Source organism: Dipteris shenzhenensis, chromosome 28 (genome assembly GCF_047967505.1).
Source record: "Dipteris shenzhenensis isolate YYH24624 ecotype China chromosome 28, Dip_SZ_1.0, whole genome shotgun sequence".
Taxonomy (NCBI): Eukaryota; Viridiplantae; Streptophyta; class Polypodiopsida; order Gleicheniales; family Dipteridaceae; genus Dipteris; species Dipteris shenzhenensis.
In genome coordinates, this window is record NC_141623.1 from 30664001 (window position 1) to 30678688 (window position 14688).

The following is a 14688-nucleotide window of genomic DNA, read 5'->3' on the forward strand; positions in this document are numbered from 1 at the left end:
GCTCTCTGAAATGGAACTACTACTAAAATTTTGAACACTCTACCAATAGTGGTGCCTTAAGCAATGATGGGATTTGGATTCTCAAGGTATCTAACTATGCATCTATATTTGTTGAAAATAACTTCCATATCATTCTTTGTTATTTGACCGATGGATATAATTTTGTCTCTTGGTTGGAACATAGAAAGCATCAACAATGCTTATTGCAATACTTACATCACCATGCAATGGTATGTTACCAATTCCTTCAATTTTATCTGGTATGTTATCACCCATAACAACATTCTAATATTTAAAAATCATGTTTGAATGTACTTTTGAAACCAATCGTTTTATCACAAGCATTGTCATTTCTTACACCTGAGTCAAACCACCAAGTATTCATTATGAAAGATTTTGATCCATTGATTTTTTTGTTTTGTAAATAATGAGGACTTTGTGCTAGAACTGGTCCATATAATTATCTTGATGTTGTTGTTGGCATCATGTCCAAACTATCTATGTCGATTGCCTTGATTTTGATGTTGATTACCAAATTTATTATATTAATCACTAACAGTATTCCATTATTTATTTTGGCATTCAAGCTCACAATGGATTGTGATACCACAATAAGAACAATTGCCTATCTTCCTAGGAGTATTGTTTATTTCTTCATTCAAGTTCCCAATGGCTTGGATAATGGGTATGTGGCAAGGTGTGATTATGGAATCATGCCCCATGGCATTGTGGATGAGGCTACCACATGTCACCTCCTAGTGAACTATATCTCATTATATGCAAGGAAGGAATTCAATGAAAGAACATGATTGTAGTGAGTTGATGTTGAGGCTCCATCACTGTGACACATGAGGGAGAACACAAGGGAATGGTATAATTGAGAAGATATGAAGGAAGACGTTCTAGATGATAGGTGAAGTGCAAGAACTATGTACCCTAGAGTCATGGAGATCAACAATGATGCTAAGGGAAGAGAGCACAAGGGAAAGGCAAAGGAGAAGTTGGAGGTAGTCCCCTGAATTTCTAGGCTAAGTGAGCTTCTGGTAGAGGTGACCCATCAAGGTTGGTAGGCCTTGGAGATAATGATTGTTTAGGGGTGGCCCTCAACTACTAGGTTGACGCAGGATCTATGTCAATGTTACGGTACGGTAGCTTGCTTCATGTTGAGGACCACAAGAAATCAAAGGAGCTAGCACTATATCTACAAGCCTAAAGAGAGACTTCAAAGATCATTATTTGAAGCTTGAGGGGCCTACGATGTGGTTGTGCCCATAGGCAATGCACACAGGTAGAAGTTCTCTTGAATCGACCTACATATGCATAGGACTAAGAAGGCACTTTGAGAAGCTCCGAACCATCAATTTTTGATTACTGCACTCTCAATTTCTATGCATTATTTGATGAAGATCTACTCAAAACCTTATTTGTCTCTCTTAAAGCCCGATGAAGATCAAAGAAGGGAATCCCCTCTACACACTCAATAGGGAAGAAATGTCACAATGCCTCTTCTAGAAGGAGAAGAGTACTAGAAGCTCTGATACCATGTTGGAGGAGATGGAAAGAGTGAGAGAGAGGAGTGCATAAGAGATGAATAATTATACACTACATGGTTTTACAAAGAAAGTAAAATATACATGTTTACCCCTTAGGATTAGGTGAGGGTTTGTCCCTTGAACCCATCTTCATGGTGTAGTTGATGCAATTCCCAACATTGATGCTTTTTTTAGAGAGCCTTGCTGATGTTTATGTGACTGCCAAAGCCAAGGTCCTCTTAGAGTTGGTGGTTATGAGAATTCTAGCAAAAAGCAAGTTTGGTGTTTCCACAAGCAATTTGATTGAGGAACGCCACCAATTTTTTGACGCCCTTTGATAGAGTGAAGTTGTGATCAAGCTCGTGAGTCTGGCTAGGCTAGCTTTTTAGGCCCACCAAAGGTGGGTGATCCATTCTATCTACAATATTCTTAAGAATGATGTTCACTCCAAGGAAGAAAGCCAAGTGGCCCACCATTGAGTTCTTCCAATTAGCTCCAAAAGAAGAAAGCCAAGTGGTCCACCATTGAGTTCTTTTGACTAGCCCCAAAATCTTTAACTGAGTAGTTGAATCAAATGGGCTAGGCTAATCATCAAGAAATTTTGGACAAAAGCCAAGACCTGGAATTGAGCAATACTATAATAATTCAGCTAGATTGGAAAATTTAATAGACTACTTCTATGGGTGGAGTATATCATTGGGTCAATTATAGAATCTTGATCTCTCTCACATGAACATGCAAGAGCGAACCTCACAAAAAAGCATAAACACTTAAAGGACATGAGCTTGAAATGAACATAATCCTCTCTTCATAGCTCAGAATGATGATCTTTCCAAAGCAAAATGAAGTTGATAACCTAAGCTACATGAATGACATGAAGTTTGTTGAAGCTGCCTCAAGGGGAGGGATCGTACCTTGATGGAAGAAAGACTTCATAACTTGAAAAAGCAAGCATTGACTCTCTATTACAAAGGATAGAGAACACGTGGCTTTGAAACCATGTTAGAGGATAGGGGGAAGAGAGAGTGGAGTGCACTAGAGACGACTTACTGTACACTATGTTGTATTCCAAAGAAAATGATGTGCGCGTGTGTGCATGCATGCGTGTGCTCGTGTGGATGTGTGTGGGGGGGGGGCGCACGCGTGCCCATGTGTGTTCATACCTTAGGGTTAGGGTTGATCCCTATGCCCTATCTCAATGGTGCAATTTACATCATTCTCAACATGACGAGAGTACCATGGACCCATGCCTCACAATGGCTCAGCGGGATTAGCCATTCAATGTATAGATCAACACTAGTGATTACACCATTGGAGTAGTAGTAGAGCACCATGGTCACCCCATTACATAGTAATCATGCCTTAAAAACATGGACGAGTTTATCGTATGGATAGGAATTTACAACTTGAACATATCATCAAGCATTGAAGTGGCTAGGGGTCTATGCCAACCACCAAGTGGTCTCACTGCAAAGTTTGATCGAGCATACTTCTCAGTAGTATGAGGATACAATTGAGTATCTGCCTAATGATGAAAATATGGTGGAAGATGCTCTCAGTCGATAGGGCATGGTAACCTCCATCTCCATTGTTCAAGAGTCTTCATTTATATCCATGCAAAATGAGTACACATACAGCTTCATATCTTTAGGTCAATTGGTAAGGGGCTTATGTTGGATAACCAGCCTAATGATTATGCCATTCATGATAATTGTTTATTTTTTCAGGTATGTGTTGTCCCAGTATCATGTTGACATACTCCAAGACAGGCGTGATTCAGCAATTGACAGACATTAGGGTGTTAACTAGGTGTGTCAAAAAATGAAGGTATCTCATGGGAAGTTTCCATGTCTTTTGCAAACCATTGTGATCTTAGAATAGCCTTTCAAACAGATCAGCATGGACTTTGTCACCGACCTTCTAGCAACCATTAGTCCCAGGAACACTATGTGCCTGACCATCGTGGATAGATTGAACAAAATTTTTATGCTCATTCCATGCAAAGGTACCATCAATGCAAAGGATCCAACCAATCTATTTATCAAGTCGTGGTATCTGATGTGTGTTCCAAAGTAAATATAGAACAGTCTCTCCCTCAGATGGGGCAAGCCGAAGAACCATATGCCGGGCAGCCAATAAAGAACCCACCGGAAAGCACCAACCAAACAGCGCCACAAGAAAACTCATTGCCGGAGTGGTAGATTCACTGCTCTAGACGCACCGAAGACAAGCATTCCACCAAGTAAGAGGTTTGACAAAGTGTCAAAAAAGATTCCCATCTTGGATCCACGGCTGCGGAAGCAACATATGAGAAGCTTTCTTGGCAGTAAGATCTGCAAAAGAGAAAGAAGAATAGCCCGGAAGTCCTCAATCAAACTTCCAATCCACCAAAGGAAGAGTAGTAAACAAATGGTGGTGAGAATGTGCCAAATAGATCTATGATGCATCCCAAACAAAACTATCTCCTGGCCTGAGGAAAGCATGGAACCCCGATCATCCATAATATCATCCATAGTACAGATACCCAAACGATGCAGAAAATCTGCCTGCCTAGGCTGAAGATGGGCCAAACGGGAGTAAACACACAGCTACACATGCACCCACACACCCACACACACACACACAAAAGAGCACACACCCACACACAGACTTTCAACACAGACTATTGAAAGAACTATATTATCTACTCACTTTACAAAATTCCATTGAAGCATATACTAAAAGAACTAGTTAGACTTGAAATCTGAATATATCACTTCCTTGCGGAGAGTAATGTACAAAACACATTGAACAAAAGATTGCTTTTAATTGATTTCAAATGTTTAAAATGTCCCTCCTTTCCCATTTGGTGTCTCCTTTTGTCAATAAAATGCATTTCCTCGCCTCTATGCTATATTTATTACCAGCACATTGTATTGTCCTTTTGATATGCCATCTCTATTGGCCACCTATATGAACTGGGTTGCAATCTTTCACATATATCCAAGCTGACTGGTCTACAGCTCAGAAGACTGGCTTGAACTGAGTGCAACGGTACATGAAAAGCATCAAGAGAACCTAAATAAGACCCAGATGAAAGTGGAGTCCAAGCCTCCAAAAGTGTTGATTATCTTCATAGATGACTGCACCAATGTCCTTCAAGGCTACGCCAACTCCAAGCCTGCCATAGTGGAAGGGCTGTTTTGGGACCAGGTGAATATACAAAACAGGGCTGGGAGGCACGTTTGTATAGGAATTTGACGGCGTCCAACCTGCATCAAGTGCCATAGCTGAGCTGTGAACTTCTAAACATATCTTCTCCCGAGTAAGTGCTCTATTTTCAAGAGTACGTGGTGCATTGTGCTTTAGAAAATGGGAGCGATATAATGACACTAAATCTGTCGTACATGGATTACTACCACAAGCCCCTCTCCTCCCTTTAATAGGACACGTTAAGTGGCCATAAAGAAAGTAGAAATGAAGCAACAGAGTACAAAAGCTAGGTAGCATGTGTAATTAGGTCATTGGAGTTACTCCCTGAATTTACTATCATGACCTATAGACTACAAGCACATCAATGCACAAGGTTTATTAAGATTCATTGCATGTAAGGCATCCCTTTTATCCCTTTTTTGGAGACTGTAAGAGGGATGGATTAATATCTTAATCTCAGATGTTAAAGACAAGGTGGCAAAACACTATAGCCCAAAGATGCCATCCATTTGCAATGCTAAAAAAATAGTAGAGAGTAAGACATTTATAATGCCCAAAAAAGATGGCACAAAGACCACTAAAAATAGTGTGGAGATCTCTAACCATCTAGTTAAATACATATTATTGTAGCTAATAAGCTATCTAGCAACCAACCACTCGACTCTCAAGGAAAATACAAAAATGAGTTGGAAACCCACCATGAACCCATGGGCCATAGACCATTAGCAGTGTCAAAAAACCTACTGAGAGCATCACATCTGACTGAGATCTAAAATGGGGGCCGTGTCCTAACAAACTAAATATTAAATAGAGTAAAGACTCATCTTGAGCAGCAGGGCCACCCATCAGTGCATAACAAAAGACACGAGAACAAGATATGAAACTAGAAATCTGATTTAAGCACCAAGAGACCTATGCTTTAAACAATGGAAAGCAGTACACCAGACCCTTTACGACCCTTTTTTTTGCTGTGAAGAACTACATGGCAATTCTTTGAAGAGACATAACCCTCCCTATTAGATCCACACACACTCAGCCTTTCCACAAAGTAAAGAGGAAGGCCCCTCTGATCCATTGCGTGAGTGCCTCATATGTCTTTGATCCTTCGTCTAATGCCACCCAAAAGCGGCACAGATCACCTCTTCACTCCTGATACAAAGAAATAACCTCCATAAACCTTCTCCAGTAAAAATCTATATGTTTTTGCATTTCTCCCCCTTCTCACATCTTGGATTCCTAATGGTTGGCCACACACATGTATGTTGATGCGATGTTCAGTAGACTTCAGAAAAAGCTTTGATCAAATTGTGTGCTCTCTTTTTGCCAGCTGATCTGAATTGAACTTGAGCTTGCCATGGATAGACATGTCTATTTTGCATTTCAGATATGTATTATTGTGCTATGCTTGTATGAGATGGAATTTATGCTCAGGACAGGTGGAGGTGGCAACCTAAATGTAATTGCCAGGATTCCCAAAAGGGCTTATCATGATTCTCAAAGTGGCTAGATGTTTCTTTTCTGCTTTGGGACAGGTTTTCTTGTGGAGTGGCACTACCCCTATGCAAGCAAGTTTAAACACAGCCTACTGAAAAGAAATACAAACTTCCTTTCCTCCCTTTGATTGAGCCACTCAGTATGAACCATACTCTCCTTCGGCCCCTTTCACTCTCACACATCAAGCGCACACAGAAAAACACAATGTATCTATATGCCACAGATGTACGGACCCAGCATGATTTGAGTTTTGACTTGAAAATACGTGATCCTCATTTACCTGATTCTTATCAGCTTTGGCGAAATTGCCTCACCTTGAGATGTAAAATGGGGGCTGTGTCCTAATTAACTAAATATGCAATAGAGTAAAGACTCATCTTGAGCAGCAGGGCCAGCCATGGAACACCATCAGTGCATAACAATAGACACAAGAGAACAAGTTATGAAACTAGAAATCTGATTTAAGCACCAAGAGACCCATGCCTTAAGCAATGGAAGGCAGTACACCAGAGCCTCGACGACCCCTTTTTATCTGTGAGGACCTACATGGCAATTATTTGAAGAGGCATACACCTCCCTATTAGATCCTCACACACTCAGCCTTTCCACAAAGGAAGGCCCAATTACCTCTTCAATCCTGATACAAAGAAATAGAAACCTTCAATAAACATCCTCCAGATCTGAAAGTAAAAACGAATATGTTTTTGCATTTCTCTCCCTTCTCACAGAAATGGGTATTCTTTGAAATTGTGCATCTTGGAATCCTAATGGTTGACCACATACGAGTATGCAGCTAATCTGAATTGAAATCTGAGCTTGACATGAATAGACACGTCTTTTTTGCACTTCGGATATGTATTATTGTGCTATGCTTGTTTGAGATGGAATTTTCTTTGCTTGTATTGCTTCTATGAGATGGAATTTTCTTTGGAATTTTCTTTGCTTGTATTGCTTGTATGAGATGGAATTTTCTTTGGTTTTCCTCCGACTATTGTGGAATGCTCAGGGCAGGTGGATACACAGGCTTGGAGGCAGGCTAGATGAATAATGCATTGCTTGGGTGTGTTATACGATTTTCTTCAATCCAAAGCTGATTTGGTAGGTGGGAACCTAAATGTGATTGCCGACATTCTCAAAATGGCTAGATGTTTCTTTTCTGCTTTGGGGCAGGTATTCTTGTGGAGTGGCACTATTGCTATGCAAGCAAGTTTAATACACAGCCTACTGAAACGAGATACAAACTTCCTTTTCTCCCTTTGATTCAGCCACTCAGTATGAATCATACCCTCCTTCGGCCCCTTTCACTCTCATACATCAAGCGCACACACAAAAACACAATGTATCTATATGCCACACATGTATGGACCCACAGCATGATTTGAGTTTTGACTTGAAAATATGTGATCCTCATTTACCTGATTCTTATCAGCTTTGGCAAAATTGCCTCTACATATGTACTCTCTCTAGCACAGGAGAGTTTCATGAGACCGTTGACTTCTCCTTTGCTTCTGTTTTTTCCCTTACACCAACAAGCATGCGAACAACTTCTCGCATGGAGGGCCTTTCAAAAGGTGAACTACTAGTACAAAACAAAGCAATCTTGAGCACAAGCATCATCTCTTCCACAACAGACGGCTTTTTAAAATCCAATCTTGAATCAAGTATCTGATTTATTCCCTTTAGAAGAGGTATAGCCTCTTTGATCCAGGTGACAAGGTCTCCTCCTTGATCCAAAGGCTGAACAGGAAGTCGACCTGTGAGCAATTCGAGCAAAACCACCCCAAAGCTGTAGATATCACACTTTTCCGTGACCTTCATAGTGTATGCATACTCTGCGAACAAAGGAACACATCAGCAGTGCCTGAGGACTTGTTTGCAGGATATGGTTTGATTTTTAAAGCAATGTGCATGTTTGTAAGATCCTACACCATCACACCCCCCATACCAAGATCATCTAATGAGAAATATGTCTTTGCAAGAACAGCTAAGCCCCAACTTAAGATTGAAAGGTTCAAACAAGAAAATATTTTAACTAAGAAAGTAAAAGGAACCCTGACAAGCAAACCAAAAGCTACTGACGTAATTAGCCTAGTGCTATGTAGCAGTACTTCAACAAAAAAACTCGGTGAGAGACAGAGATTGATGCATTTTGAGGCTTATTCATTCTTGAAACCAACATCAAAGACAATACCTTCACCATAGTGTACGGAGCCGAAACCATGTTTCTGTTTTCTTTTTTCCTGGTATATCAGAACAATCTAACAAGGTCCAAGTTGCAATTTCTTTTTTTTTGGTCTTCTTTCTTTTTAAGTTTTGGGAGTTTTTTTTTGGGGGGGGAAAGGGGGGGGCGCGGGAGGGGGGCCAGGGTGTTGTTGGGGAGCAGAGGTACCCAGGAAACATTAAAAGTGGCCATCAAAGGTTCCAATCAATAAAAGCAAGTAAAGCCAGCACACAGGTGAGATAAGAACAAATGGAAACAAGCAACATCGTAACCAACTATCAAAGCAAAAGGGCAGGTTGCTCCATCAGGCAAAACCATTGATACTAAGGGTCAGTCAAAAATCAATGAAAGCACACCATTCCCATCCAAAGGTTAGCCATATGAATCAGAAAATAGCTGGAAAAGGAAACAAAATCAAAGCCTAAAGGCAATCTTGAAAACATTAAATTGCTCAATTAAGTATTCTTGATTCAGAGTGTTCTTATGGGCATCCAAAACAAATATGGTGAAAATGTTCAAGCCTCTGTCTTCAGAATGTGTATCTGTGGGCAATTCTTTGTCATCATCACAAGACAGTAATAATAGAAATGAAATTTTAGATGCAATTCTAGTCAGTGCATCACTATTAGGGAAGTCGACATCTGAAAATTTTACAAATTCTAGACAATAACAAAATTTTGAAATGATCTGCTAGCCTACCAAAGGTAGCTGGAAGTATGGACACTTACCAGGTGCAATGTAGCCATAAGATCCAGCAACAGCAGACATTGACTTTGAGTGAGGTACATCAATTACTTTTGCCAACCCAAAGTCACCCACGTGGGCCTCAAACTTCTCATCTAGCAGAATGTTGTTGGATTTGATGTCCCTGTGCACTATGTGAGGCTTGCAATCATGGTGTAAGTATGCTAACCCTTCAGAGGCACCAACTGCAATCTGATACCTCATCTCCCAGTCCAACTCACATGAATCACTATGTAGAAGCTCACCTAGGCTCCCTCTTGGCATATATTCGTACAGGAGGAGATTTGCATCTGCATGAAAGCAGAAACCATACAACTTGACAATATTCCGATGCCTAATTTTGCCAAGAGTAGTTATCTCTGCTTTGAAGCTATTTTCTAAACTGGATCCCTCCCTGTCTACAGCCAATCTTTTCACTGCAATCACATCATGAGAAGGCATGACTGCTTTGTACACTATGCCGCATGCACCCCTTCCAATCACAAAGTGCTCTGAAAAGTTGTTTGTGGCTTCCAATATGTCTTGAAAAGTAAAGTCAGGCTTAGGGAAAAAGTAAGAGTCTGAAGCAAAATTCTTATCCTCATCAAAAGGAATGAACACCCTTGAAGATCTCCTACAGAACCAGCAAGCTCCCACCAAGATCACTAAAGTTGCTCCCCCAATAACAACTGCGCCTATACCTACAACTTCTTGTGTCGATGTGCCAGTTTCTTGTGAAATTGAATCTCCAGAAGGAAGTAAATCATTAAGCTCACAAGCCTCCAGTAATGGGGACCCACAAAGCCCATTGTTGCCTACAAAACAACTTGCAGGCATCCTTTGAAAAATGGGTGTGTTGGGCAAAGGTCCGGTCAGCAGGTTGAATGAAACATTGAACACAATGAGGCTTTTCAAGCTTGCAAAAGACTCAGGGATATGCCCACAGAGTTGGTTGTTCTCAAGGTATAAGTATTCCAGAAGGGCAAGATCCCCAAGTTCTGGGGGAAATCCCCCAGTAAGCTTGTTGGAGCTCAGATTAAGAGCCATCTGGAGACTTGTAATCTTACCAAGTTCGGGTGGGATCTCACCAGACAAATTGTTTCCACCCATCTGCAGCTCTGTTAGGTGAGTAAAGTTGCCAAAAGTTTTGGGGATTATACCTGTCAACTGATTATCTGAAAGAATAAGCCGATCCAATTGAAAAAGATTGCCCAGTTCTGCTGGAACCGGACCTGTAAAAAAGTTCTGGCTCAGATCAAGTTGAAGTAGCTTTGTGCAGTTGGCCAGGTCTGGAGGAATGCTTCCTTGTAGTGAATTGCCACAGACATTAAAAATCACCAGATGTTGTAGCTTTCCAACCTCTTGAGGAATCATTCCTGTCAACTGGTTACCGGCAACAACAAGGCTTTGAAGGTTGACGCAATTCCCCAGTTGTGGAGGGATGCTTCCTCCAAACTGGTTCAGAGAGAGATCCAGGTCTGTAAGAAAATGAAGCTCACTCAGCTCCACCGGAATCCTGCCGGTCAGTATGTTCCCTTTTAGATGTAACTGTATAAGAGAAACACAGGTCCGGACCCCAATAGGAATCTCACCAGACAAATGATTTGACCAAATATTCAGCCAGATCAACTGCTTGTACTTGCAGACATCTACAGGGATACTGCCACTGAGGTTGTTAACTGACATATCCAGCACTGACAAATTGCTGTTGCTCCCAATGAGAGGAGGAATAATACCCACCAGATTGTTTTCAAAGAGCTGTAAGTTTGCCAAGGTTTTGATCTCCTGCAGTCCTAATGGAATGGTGCCCACGAGATGATTGATAGAAAGATCCAATTTCTGAAGATTTCTCAAATTACCAATCCCTTGGGGAATTTCCCCAGAAAGTTGATTTTCAAAAAGATGCAGCAGAGTCAAATTTTCCATGTAGCAGAATTCCACCGGTATATTACCTGACAGCTGGTTTTCTGAAAGGTCCATCTCAACCAGCGATGTACAATTACCAAGCTCACTGGGTATACTGCCATTCAACTGATTTCGGTACAAGTAAAGCCTTTCCAGCCTTTGAAGCTTCCCTAGTTCTGCAGGAATTCGCCCTGTCAGGGCATTTTGATATAGAGCAAGCATCTGCAAGTTGCTGCAATTTCCAAGCTCTGGAGGAATACTTCCAGAAAGCCCACTTTGCCACAGGACCACACTGGTGAGACTTTGCATATTTCCAAGCACTGGGGGGATTCCCCCTTCGAGAGCATTTTGAGCGAGACCAAGGACTTGCAAGCTTTCACACTGGCTTATTTCAGGAGGAATGGTTCCAGATAATGCATTTGCTCCCACCCGAAGAACTATAAGGTTTTTTAGATTGCCAATGGATGGAGGCAGCCGACCTGTAAGATTGTTGGTGTAAAGCAATAACTCCTGCAGGGAGTTGAGATTACCCAGCTCCGCTGGAATGCTTCCTGTAAGAAAGTTTCCATACAGTTCGAGCGTTTGAAGGCTTCCCAAATTCCCAAGCTGCTCTGGGATATTCCCGGAAAGCTTATTATTGCTGACGTCAAGATTACGGAGCAATGACAGATTCCCCAGATGACCGGGGATTTGCCCAATCAAGCCATTATTGCTAAGATTCAACACTCGCAAGTGCTTGCAGTTGCCAAGCTCTATTGGAATGATTCCCGATAGCTTGTTCATAGCAAGATTAAGCATCTTCAATTCCGTCAAAGCGCTAATGCTCTTTGATATGTTACCGGTCAAATTCATAGCTGGGAGACTCAACCATGTGACCCGATCATTAGAACAGGCAACACCCTTCCAAGCACAAGGCAGAGCCTCCGAAGCATTCCAACTCTCTAGATGATTCAAAGGATCTTCCAACTGGCTTTGAAATTCCAACAAAGTCGTGCCATCAGGAGAGAGAGCGGACAAGAAAGGAGACGAAGCCAAAACAAGTAGTGTTACAACGACTTCCCATGCAACTCCCTGACCGACCAACATCATGATGCATGCAAGAATGGCACCAAGACACTTAGAGAGAAGCGTTTTGGAGCGGCATTCCGTCCAAGCACATCATTTGTTCATGGGCATGAATTTGAAATACTGACAGTCGAGACGAGAGCACCAAGGAAAGTAACCAATGTGGCAGGTTGGAAACATATCTTCCGATCGTTCGAGAACTCCAGTTGCACTCTCTGTTCGTGTATTATCAGAACAAATATAGTCGACTTCCCGGCCCGCAAGATGCATTCCAGAGAACTTGCTCCCGACCTCCCTCTGTCTTCATCTGCATTCCAGATGAAGCCTTTCGATCCCCACTACAGCACACGCTCCCTCTAAATAAAATACAGCATGGGAGGGCGAAATAACGAAGATTTACAAAGTCACTAAGCCCAACATGACTCCCCAGGCTCAAATTCAAAGTTCTAAGGGGAAAGAAAACCCGTGATAAAATATTGTAAAAGAAAAGAAGGGAAGTGGCAGCTGAACCAGTTATTGCCGACCCATGCTGCTAAACGACTTGTTGAAATTTCGGAATTATCCTCGACGTCGTTCCGGAAGAATTCACATCGGCAAAAACTTGAAGATAGAAATGGAAGATGTGAAATTGCGTAAGAAGGCAGCTGCGGGAGGTGATGAAGTTGTGATGACAAAAGATGTGCATTTGAAGGCCTTTATGAAGTCCCTGAGAGATAGAGAGGTGTAGAAATAGGGGAGGGAGAGTAACGGAAAATGGGTGAGTAACGGCATACGGGCTGAGAATCAGGGATGATGTACAAGTACTAGTGGACCGATGAGTCAAAAAGCCTATGCATTGGGGATGATGAGAGCAGCTTGATTTCGGGGGGAGTGAGCGCTTATAGCATGTTTGGCAAACAGGGAGCTAGAGCTGAGGTGCAATAGAGAAACAGCAGATGGAGAAGTGGCAAAGGTTGGGTAGGAAACGTAAGCTTCATAAACACAGGAAGATGGGCTGCAGGTGGATGAACTGAATTGAAAATGGAAATCCGCCGGGGACCCAAGAGGTGGACGGCAATGTACAGAGCGGAGTGGGCCAAAAGCAGGGAAAGCGGGAAGTGAGCGTTTTTGGGTCAGGCGATGGTGTTTGTTTGTTACAAGGAACTCACAGGAGTTTCGAAATGAGCAGCTCAAGGTACAGCTAAACCCAGAATTGCGCAAATTGTTTAAATAGGAGGAGGTAGAAATATTCATAATGAAGCAGATTGTCCGTGGATGGAGGATTTTGCACACTGGAGATGAGCAGCAAAAAGCAAACTGGCATATGGGATATTGGAAGAAGGTGGCACGGCCAGTAAAACCCAGCAAAACCCGAGCTTGCAGAGGAAAATTGGCTAGGGAGATTGGAAGAGTGGCAGTGCAAAACCCAAAATTCGATCAGCAAAAACCAAGCGTGGAGAAGAGCGAGAAGTTCAAATTGGATACGGAAAAGTGGCAAACCCGAAATTTTCTGAGCAAAATCTGAGCTGTTCAAGGGAGAGGGAGGAAAGCAGGGGAGCGTTTTGTAGCAAGGATCGAGGAAGGGCACATGGGGAGAGGGATTTGGAGGGGAGGCAAAAAAAAAAGGCCACAAATTGGGGGCAGGGGAAGGGGATGGGATCTCGTGCAAGCTCCAATGGAAGGAAGCAGGGGACTCGTGAAGCTCCTTATTAGAGAGAGTAGCCCCCTATTTTGCTCTTCTTCTTCTTCTGCTTCTTCTTCTTCCACTCAATAGCTGCGTGATCGTCTTCTTCCACTCAATAGCTGTAACACCAGCAGAATCCGGCAGGATACTACTGATTCAGCACCAAGTAGGGGGATCTAGAGTCTACATCTGCATGGCCATTCAGCTCTCCCTCTCTACAACACTCGCAAATTCGTACAGATTTCCATCGCCCAGGAACAGAGATCGAGAGAGATCAGCGAAGGTTTCCTGTTGTAGTACTGTTGTGAATACTGAAATGCACTGTCCTTCTTCAACTTCTGTTTTGTTCTATCGTTGCAGGGGGCTCGGGCTCTCACTGAGTCACTGGAATGCAGCAATCATACGTCGCTGATTATTGGCAGCAGCAGCAGGAGCAACGTGGAAAGAGAGTTGGGCATGGTTGGGAGTTAGGGGCCTTTCAGCTGATAACGGTGGACAGTGGTGTGGGTGATGGTGACAATGGTGGTCGCAGTGTAGAAGAGACGGCCGTGATTGAGAGAGGAGGTGCAAGGACGAAAACTGCAGGCTGGAAAGGTGGCATTGGCAAATTGGAATGCGAGTGACAGAGAAAGAAAAAGTGAGATGCCTCGAATCTCGTTTATATAAAATCACAGTAACAGAAGCAGAGAGAATACATGGTGTGCCTACAGTTATTGCTCTCGTGATGTCATCTCATCCATTGAAATTGCCTCACTCCTTTGTACCACTCAGTACTAATAAATTAGCTCCTCACAGCACTTTTACAGCCTCTTCACATGAATTGCACACACCACACCCGCATTGTTTTGTCATCCATGCAGCTACATATTTGAATTTTAATTTTTTTTCTAAGC

The 14688-nt window shown here is 42.3% G+C and overlaps 1 protein-coding gene across 2 annotated transcripts; it reads right to left on the minus strand.

The window, feature by feature from the left end:
- Nucleotides 1-4571: 4571 nt before the first annotated feature.
- On the minus strand, nucleotides 4572-14121 carry LOC147883443 (uncharacterized). 2 transcript variants are annotated; one of them, XR_015543766.1, is made up of 3 exons: nucleotides 9168-14121; nucleotides 7634-8050; nucleotides 4572-4783 (listed from the first exon to the last, which is right to left on the minus strand). XR_015543766.1 is itself a non-coding variant. In XM_087399323.1 (2 exons), the coding sequence occupies exons 1-2, from the start codon at nucleotides 12154-12156 to the stop codon at nucleotides 7698-7700; spliced, it is 3342 nt and encodes a 1113-aa protein (XP_087255449.1). In that variant the 5' UTR covers nucleotides 12157-14121; the 3' UTR covers nucleotides 7614-7697. The 2 variants fall into 2 exon arrangements, 1 of the variants encoding a protein (XP_087255449.1); XM_087399323.1 differs by lacking the exon at nucleotides 4572-4783 and having other exon boundaries at nucleotides 7614-8050.
- Nucleotides 14122-14688: the final 567 nt, after the last annotated feature.

Coding starts and splice junctions, on each gene's coding strand:
- LOC147883443 (XM_087399323.1), bottom strand. CDS start 12,156: ATGATGTTGGTCGGTCAGGGAGTTGCATGGGAAGTCGTTGTAACACTA. Junction 8,051..9,167: donor TTATGGCTACATTGCACCTG/GTAAGTGTCCAT, acceptor CTTTGTTCGCAG/AGTATGCATACACTATGAAG.